This window comes from Lagopus leucura, unplaced genomic scaffold (genome assembly GCF_019238085.1).
Source record: "Lagopus leucura isolate 7727_CA_CO unplaced genomic scaffold, USGS_WTPT01 Super-Scaffold_100004, whole genome shotgun sequence".
Classification (NCBI taxonomy): Eukaryota; Metazoa; Chordata; class Aves; order Galliformes; family Phasianidae; genus Lagopus; species Lagopus leucura.
In genome coordinates, this window is record NW_024962264.1 from 37,806,796 (window position 1) to 37,816,331 (window position 9,536).

The 9,536-nt window shown below is 44.8% G+C and overlaps 1 protein-coding gene across 1 annotated transcript; it reads left to right on the forward strand.

The window, feature by feature from the left end:
* The first annotated feature begins 1,042 nt into the window (after positions 1-1,042).
* Positions 1,043-6,857, forward strand: PLA2G12A (phospholipase A2 group XIIA). The gene is made up of 4 exons (XM_042870714.1): positions 1,043-1,297; positions 1,871-1,947; positions 2,605-2,770; positions 4,110-6,857. Exons 1-4 carry the CDS (start codon positions 1,072-1,074, stop codon positions 4,226-4,228), a joined length of 588 nt encoding a protein of 195 aa, XP_042726648.1. The 5' UTR covers positions 1,043-1,071; the 3' UTR covers positions 4,229-6,857.
* Positions 6,858-9,536: the final 2,679 nt, after the last annotated feature.

The window sequence follows — 9,536 nt, forward strand, 5'->3', positions numbered from 1 at the left end:
GGGGTGGGTTCTGTGCAAGTTTCGTGAGTTTGGGGGTTGGTCTGGAGCTTGGTTTTCAATGATTCACCATTACATACTTCAGGCAACATTTTGACATTTTCATTGACTTCATTCTCCACTGACTTGTTAAAAAAAAAAAAAGAAAAAGCTACATCAGCATGAATTGGGCAAGTCGGTCACCTACGAGCAAAGCAAGAGTAAAGACTGCTTTCCTTACCCGCCCCTACCAAGGCTTTCCGTTCAGGAACGTGTGTGAGCACAACACCCCTTCCCTGGAACTGCTCCGCCGAAGGAGGGCTTCCGTACAGCAGCCTCAGGGACGGGCACTTTCCAGTAGAGGTGCGGCAAGAGCTCCCTCTTCTGTCTGACAACATCTGCTGACAGCTTTTCCTACTACTTCTCCAGTTAACAATAACGAACGTAAAAGAGGAGGAAAGAAGAAAAGAGGAAGAAAGAGGAAAAACAAACAAGCAAACAAAAGCCCGAACACGCAGCAGCATTTACCAGGTATTTTTGATCTCGCCTGTCCGTGTTCTTTACATTTCCCGTCCCCTGCGGTTACCTGTGTCCTAAAATCCTACTATGCCTGTATTCTGAGGAATTCCACACGTCTTAAAACAAGGCTTTCGCTGCAGAAATTAAAACGACTCCCGCGTGGTTCCACCCTGCCTCGCCTAAGAAGCGCAGAACGCATTGTTAGAGCAGGGGACTCACAGGGTACCAGTCAGCACCGCAACACTAGGCTTTCGGCGCTGAACAGAAGTCCTCCTACACCGCCCTAATTGCGGCCGCACCGCGCACGCTTGGTGCCGTTACCTGGAAGCGAATCGCTCGCACGTGGAAAAGCCCCAGAGCAGCTCCGCTCCCAGCACCCCACGCGGCGACGCCGGGCCACAAACAGACTCCAGACGTGCTCCCCCAGCAGGCCACGCCCGGCCCTCAGTCCCGCCCAGTGTTGGGGCGGCGCCCGCGGGGCCGATGGCGGCGGAACGGGCTGTGCGCGCGGGGCGTTGCGGCCGCGCGGTGGTGGCTTAGTGAGTGCCCGGTGGGGTGGGGTGCTGCTCGGCGGGCATGGCCCGCGCCCTGCTGCTGCTGCTGCTGCCGCTGCTGATGGCGGGTGCCTGGGTAGGCCCGCGGCCTCCGGCGGCCTGGAGCCAGGAGGCGCCGCAGACCCCGGACTGGAGGATGACGCTGAAAACCATCCGGAACGGCGTGCACAAGATCGACGTGTACCTCAACGCGGCCCTCGACCTCCTGGGTGGCGAGGACGGCCTCTGCCAGTACAAATGCAGCGATGGTGAGACGAGCGGGAGGGCGAGCGGGGACCCCTCCGGCAGCTGTCTGTAGCTCCGAGAGCGGGCTTCGCCGTGCCGCCCTGCCCCGCTCCAGGAGCGGCGGCCTTACCCGCTTCCAGCGGCGTCTGCGGGGAGCCGGCAGCGAGCCCGAGCAGTGCCGTGCTTCCTGCCAGGGAGTTGCAAAGGTTAAGCTGAAAGCATCAGAGTAGTGTTCTTGATTGCATATAAAGTACCTTAGAGTAAGTTCATTAATTTTTCAAAGAACCTCTGTTTTTTTATAATGTAATCCTATGTGTGATGTATTAGTTTCAGATATTCGAGGCTTTTCTTTTTTTAACTTGAAATCTAAAGTAAATATTTGCTCAGGTGCCTTCTCATTGTTTTATTATTTCTTTATTATTATTTATAATGTGCTTAGTTCTTTCAATTTGATAAGAGTTGCAGACATTCAGGTGCTTATATCAGATGTGCAGCTGGTGCTGTCTCAGGCCCATCAGAATGCCTGCGCTGAGTTTTGACAGTGCTAAAAATCTGGAAAAAAAACTTTTTGAAGCACTAGAAACTATCTTTTTCAGGATCAAAGCCCTTTCCTCGCTATGGATATAAGCCTTCGCCGCCAAGTGGTTGTGGATCACCTCTATTTGGAGTTCATGTAAGTCCATTTGGGGGTTTCTGTGTGTGTGTGGTTTTTCATATGCTGACTTTCCTTTAGCTGGTTGGTGTTTTTCCTCTCACTTTCTAAGGATGAGACAGCACTTGTGTGCTATGTCCCTGCTTTTGTTAGCTCGGGCAATGCTTTGGCAATAATATGTGGGCAAGGAGCTGGGAGTGGATGCAGTTGAGACAGACTCGGAAGCCAAAGGGATGTTCCCTACCATGTAACATTACTCTCAGCAATAGAACTGTTGTGGATAGAGAAGGGGCAGAGAGGGAGTGTTTCTGAGGGATAGGCTGGGCATGAGGGGTTGGTGAGTGATTGCTTTTGCATGGCTTACTTTGAGTGGCTTTTCCCTTTTCTGCTCACTTATTAAACTTCTGTCTTGAACTATGTGTTTTCTTGTTTTTGACCTGCCTGTTGTCTACCCTGACCTGTGAGGGGCAGGGGTTAAGCAGGCAACTATGTGAGTATTTGGCTGCTTGCTGGGGTCAAACCAGCACAGCTTAGTGAACAGCAAACGATAGAGATAAGTGAATGACAGCTGCTGATTACTTTAGTTTTTGTTTTCTAACTTTTATACTCTATCATGTTCATAGACTCTTTCTTTTCTCTTATACATTACTCATGGTGCATGTGGGATTTTCCCCACAGTTTGACATTGGTATCCCTTTGATGACAAAGTGCTGCAATCACCACGATAGATGTTATGATACTTGTGGCAATAAAAAAAATGACTGTGATGAGCAATTTCAGTCCTGCCTCTCCAAAATTTGCAGAGATGTGCAGAAAACACTTGGTATATCAGAGAATGTACAGGGTAAGTCTGATAAATGCCTTTTTTTTTTTTTTTTTTTTTTTTTTTTTTTGTCCCTAAGGTTTACTAAGCTTGTCTGGCAAAGAATCTTTTTGCTGCACAGTAATGCTACATTTCCATAAACTGATGCTGTTGCTGTTGTTGTTCTTTCCTTCTGTATGCAGCCAAGATGCAGCTGAGCTGCTCCCTGCCCAATTACACAGCATAGGAAAATTACCAGAGTTAAAACTAACCTTGAGCTGAAAAAATAAGGCTTCCCTTCTAGGATTATCAAAACACACTATAATTGTTGCATTTGCATAGTGTAGTGCATGTAGTGTAGTGTCAACTGAATGTTGACTGTTCTGCTGACTGATTTCTAGAGGTCTACTACATATAAACAGTAGGAAAATACTCAATTGTTTCCTTTTGTGAAATGAAGTATTAAAATAATACATTATTATGGTAGAATACTATCCCTTAATACAATCCCTTAGTGCATATATTTTAGGTTTTTTCCGAACAGTCTACAATCCTGTGATTGCATTTGTTCTGTTTATTGGCCCGCATCTGATCAATACATGACATAACCACACAATTTAGACAATGGTTCTTTTTCAGTAAAGAGTTCCACTGAAAACAATCAGTTTTTAGAATAAGCCTGTATTTGAACCTCTCAGATTCATGTAACTGCGAAGAGGTCACCATATTTCTGTATTTCTGCTTTGTCAGAACTGGTGAATATTTATTTACTCATTTCTGTTGAGCTCCTATTAAAGGAGCTTTGCATAAATAGGCTGTTTATGAGGGTGGGTAGCGATTAGACAAGGGGGAGGTTTAGGTTAGATATTAGGAGGAAGTTTTTCACACAGAGGGTGGTGACATACTGGAACAGGTTTCCCAAGGAGGTTGTGGATGCCCCATCCCTAGAGGCATTTAAGGTCAGGCTGGATGTGGCTCCAGGCAGCCTGGTCTGGTGGTTGGTGACCCTGCCCCATGGCAGGGGTTTGAAACTTGATAATCATTGTGGTCCCTTTCAACCCAGGCCATTCTATGGTTCCGTGATAAATTGGGAAAGTAAAAGGTATAACAGTTCTTTCATCTTTCCAAGACTGAGTCATGCTTTTAACACCAACAACATTCCATAGCCAGTGAATCACCTTGAGTGTTGTGACTGGTATGTGAAAAATCTTTAATCACAATTTAGCTGATTCTATATCAGTTTATTCTTTTCTTTTGACAGTCTGTTTGCAATGCTCAGAAAAGATTGCTTTTCAAAATCCTTCTCAGTTTGCCAGTCATGCCTATTAGTTTTGTATTCTATCTAAAGAGTACTTCTAACTGAATGTCTCTTTGCTTGCAGCTTGTGAATCAATCGTTCAGCTGTTGTTTGATGCAGTTATACACTTAGGATGTAAGCCATACCTTGACAGCCAGAGAGCTTCATGTATGTGTCACTATGAGGATAAGACAGATCTCTGAAAGGTGTGAATGTCCAGCAGTTAGGAATGAAGTAAAACAACTGGAATGAAACAAATGTTTTACGCTTCTCAGGCCTGACACAAATGCTCTTTTTTAAAAAAAAGAGACTATCACGGAGTCATCCATAAAAGAGAAGGACCAATTCATGAAGAGTAGGTGCATGAAGACCAGCTTCAGCCCCATCACCCAGATCTCGATGAAGAGGTAGGCTGACTTATCAAAGACAGAGTCAACAGCCAGATGGAAGTCGCCACTGTATTCCAGGTCTACTCAAAGCTCAGCTCTTCGGGGCAGCTCTCCTCATTGCCGACCAACAGCCAGATGAGTCTGATGGCTTTGAAGATGGGCAGGATATTGCCCAGATAGATGTCCCTGAAGCTAAGCTCCTCCAGCACCTTCCCTGTCAACTTGGTCTGGAGCAGCTTCTCAAACTCTGCCTTAATCTTATTCATCGCCCAGTTTCTGACTGGGGCCATGCCCCTGAGCTTCCTGAAGAGGAAGATGGCATTGAGGAGGTGGCACATCTCATTGCTGGAGGTGGGATCTGGAGAGGGGGCTCTGGCTGCTGTGGTAGCATAGTGCTGGGCTCCAGGCCTGTGGTGAGAGCTGAGGCAGCCAGCACTGATGCCGGCACTGGCTCTGGGGCTGCCTAGCTGCCTGGTGTATATGAGGCCATCTTCAGCTCTGGCCATTTTGGGAGGCTCCAGCAAAGAAGCAGGTAGCCAGCACCAAGACAGGATGTCATACACCAGCAGCATCATTGCCTCAAGTGCACCAAGCCCCACAGTTGAGAGATGTCTCTGCTTGAGGGGAGATCTTGTCCCTGCAGCCCAGTGCCACACAGGAGAGCTTGAAAAGCTGTTTATGCTGCTCACCAGTTATGGGGTAAGATGAATGACTCATAGTCATGCTTTGTTGTTAGGCGCGTGCTCAGTTGGCACTCAGCTGTTGAACCAGGTGCCTTCTATCCATTCTTTCAGCCTCCCAGTTTGAGACAGATTTGTGGTCGTTAAGCTGTGTTAAAGTGTTACCAGTACTGTCCTTCATTGTCTTTCTGTGCAAGGCCTTATGTACAAGGCCAGGCTGAAGGAGGAAGTTGAGAGAAAGAAAGAAGGGGTGGGGGGAGCACACCATCACATGAGTGCTGTCCCTGTGGTGGCAGGAGGGAGTCTGGAGGTTTTCAGGAAATGTGTAGATGCAGCACTTAGGGACATGGTTTAGTGGGCAAGGTGGTGGTGGGTTGATGGTTGGACTAGATGATCTTGGATGCCTTTTCCAACCTTAATGACTTATATTAAACACTGACATGAATGTATTGGTTTGAAAGTCACTACACTATTCTTCCTCATGTTTAGAAAAATAGAAAAAAAAGTGTTAAGTCTTCCTTACACTACACTTCCTTTACACTACAAATTGGAAACTGAACTTAGACTCTTTTAGTGTATGTACATTTAGGGTATGTTACTGTAAAACACAAATGCTATTTTCAATTATAAAAAAAAAAGGAAACTGCATGGGGGGAAATCAGAGGTGCAGAAGGGTTGAATCTCGGATTATTTCTAATATAGGCCAAATGCTAGGTTTCCACGCAGCTGATGTATGTGATAGATAACAATAAGTAAGAGAGTTCTGCAGTTAATATAGCACCTTGAATAGCCCTTCACTTTGAGACCTTCAGATCTCTCTGATGTACTCTGTCCTGTGGTTTGTTTTAAAACAAAGAAAAAAGCCCTAAGCAAGATATATATGTGCACTATATATTTCTAACTGATCCAGTAATTAACTTCTTCAGCACTCTTCAGATAAGTGTGTTGATCCTTTTAAGGATTGACTCCTAAAGTGAACAGTTTGTGACCTAAGGATATACTTTCGGTTTGACAGAATGCTGGAATGTGGTTGTAATGTTACATAAGTTTAGAAAGGATTCAAGTCTTTATTTTTCAAATTAAACAATGCATTGTGTATTATATGTGTAGAAAGGATATATTGTTCAAAGAGGTTGATTTATATTTGTCTCATGGCACAACTTAGCTACTGTATACATCTTTGCTTTCATTTAGTCCATTCTGATTGAAAACTAGAAGATTCCACAGGTAGGGTCAGTGAGCCCAACAAACCTTTTTATTTAAAATTCCCTCTGTGATGCTGACAGAAATTTGAGCCTTTATTTCTGTCACCTTTTCCTATGACCTCTGTGAGGCTGACAGACATCTGAGCCTTTATTTCTGTCATCTCTTCCATACTGCTAGCTGAAATCATCTGATGTCTGAATTATTTGGGGTTTGCCCTCTGTACTGATTTTCTGTTGCTAGTCTCCAGTTGTCAGACCTCAGTTGACTTTTGCATTGAGTCATGTCCTGCTGCCATGATTTGCCTTAGAAATCCACAGAATATGACTGAAAATCAAAGTACTGCATCCATGAGCAGGGAAAATAAACTATGCCGAAAGTTTAAAGTTCACTTAACTCACAGATTGCAATGCCATTTCTCTTCTGGAAGTATTTTTATATGTTTTTGCTTTACTATTTTTTGGTGGTTTTTTTTTTTTTTTTTTTTTTTTCACTGAAGCTTATGGTACATGACACAATATAAGTGTCTTATACAATAAAATTCCTGCCAAAGTACCTTGGCCATGCTTCCTGATTTTATTTTCCTATTTGTGGGTATTAAATAACACGGCAAGACACGGCTGCCAAGTTTTACAAAACTATGTCTGAATAACTTGTGGTGCCTTTAAATACAAGGAGATTTTGTCACAGAATTGAAGTGACTCTGTAGTACCCTGATTGTTTAAAATTAAAACATTGATGCAGTGAGTCCAACACAATGTCATAATTTAGTTAGGTAATTCAAGTAAAAATGAGCTTCAATTATATGCTTAAATGGACATAGAAGAAAAATTTTCACTGTTGGAAAGTACTGTGTTTTGTTCCTTAATGTATTTACCTGTAAATGCACTGTGAAAACATTTCATAGCTTCCCTCAAACCATTTTTAATACTAAAAAGAGCCTTAATGCTGCTAAATAACACAAATGACACTTTGGTAGTTGTGGAAGCATTTATCTTCCAGAGAGCCTTTGCCTAAGTTTTGTCCGTAGCACGAATTCTTGCTTGTAGTTCCCTGCAAATTATACCAAACACATCTTACAATGCTAAATCCTAAACTACGATCCTAAAATGAATCAGGGATATTGCATTCTGTATTAGCAGTGTCATTTAACACACTGAGACCTAAGCTACCTGCTTAGGGCTACACAACGGATTGCTGCTACAGAGCCCCAGGCTGGGCTCTGCAGTTGCTCCTTCATACAGAATTACTGCAGCCAAAAAGTGTAAGGGGCAGCTCCAATAGCAGCTGAGAGAACTACAATTTGCAATAAATAAATAAATCTGGCTAGTAAGAATCTGTTTTACAGCATGAGAAAGGTGCTGAAGTCTGGTAGTTGTATCTTGTTTTCACAAGAATCACAAGAATCACAAGGTTGGAAACGACCTATAAGATCATCCAGTCCGACCGTCTCCTCATCACCATTGCCACCACTAGTACTAGTTTTGTCTGAATAAACAAAAAGAATTTAAACAATTTTATCTTGATCTCGCTGGCTGCTAGTGGGTTCAGGACAGCAAGTCCAAACATGGGAAAAACAAGTGAAGGCAGTGAGAAATACTCATTGATCCATCACCCAAAAGGAAGCCACCATGTCCAAAATTCCTTATTTGTAAACAAACATGTAAAACAAGTCAGACTGGATAAAATACTGAAAATCCCTATCTAGAGCCATCTCCTCTTGTGCCTATAGCAGTGCTGCTCTCTGAGAGCTGCCTCACACGTCAGTATGCCCCAGAGCTCACCAAGCAATGGGCCAGATACACAGTTCAGACCCGTCCTCGTTACAAACCTGCAGAGCTTAGGTACAGAAGGATGGGTTTGGGCACTGGCTTCCATTTATACATGATACAGAATCATAGAATCACCAAGGTTGGAAAAGACCTCCAAGATCATCCAGTCCAACCATCCACCTACCACCAACACTTCCCCACTAAACCATGTCCCTCAGTACGACATCTACACAGTTCATGAACACCTCCAGTGACAGTGACTCAACCACCTCCCTCGACAGTCCATTCTAGCACCTAACCACATTTTCAGGGAAGAAATTTTTTTTAACCATAACAACATTCAACCTGAATCTTGCCTGGCACAACTTGAGGACATTCCCTCTCACCCCATTCCTAGTTATGCAGGAGAAGCAGCTAACCCTCACATCACCACAACCTCTTTTTCAGGTAGTTGTAGAGAGTAATAAAGTCTCCCCTGAGCTTCCTGCAGACTGAACAATCCAAGTTCCCTTAGCTGCTTCCCGTAACACCTATGCTCCAGACCCATCACAGCTTCACTGCCCTTTTCTGGATACACTCCATGACCTTGATATCTTGTATTGAGGGGTCCAAAACTGAACACAGTACTTGAGGTGCAGCCTCACCAGTGCTGAGAACAGAGAGAGAATCATCTTCCTGCTTCTGCTGGCAATGCTATTTCTGATATAAGCCACTGGCCTTCTTGGCCACCTGGGCACACTGCTGGGTCATGCTGAGTCAAGCGCTGATCAACACCCTCGGGTCCATTTCTCCTACAGCCTTCCAGCCACTCTGTCTCAACCCTGAAGCACTGCCTGGGGCTGTTGCAACCAAAGTGACACTGACCGGATACTTGGTCTTGTTGAATTTCATCCCACTTACCTCAGCCCAGCAATCCACTGTACTTTGTAGAGCCTTCTTATCCCCAGGCAGACTGACACTTACTCCCAGCTTGGTGTCATCTGCAAACTTAGTGTGGGTGCACAGGTCATCAGTCAAGATACTGACCACGACGGGCCCCAGTGTCGACCCCTGGGGGACACCACTCTTGACAGCTGGATTCAACTCCATTCACCACCACTCTGTGGGCACTGCCCTCCACTCAGTTCTTTACCCAGAGCAAAGAGAGTACCTGTCCAAGCCACAGGCTGCCAGCTTCTCCAGGAGAATACTGTTGGAGAGTGCCAAAGGCTTTGCTAAAGTCTGAGGAGACCAAGTCGACAGTCTTTCCCTCATCCACCTCATCATCAATCATAGAAGAACATGTTGATCAAACAGTACCTGCCTTCTGTGAACCCATGCTGGTCAGGCCTCATCCCCGTTGTCTTGCACATGCTGCGTGATCTTGTCAAGATGATCTGCTCCATAACCTTTCCTGGCACTGAGCTCAAGCTGGCAGGCTTGTAGTTCTTCAGATCTCTTAAGGACCCTTCCTGTAGCTGGGAGTCA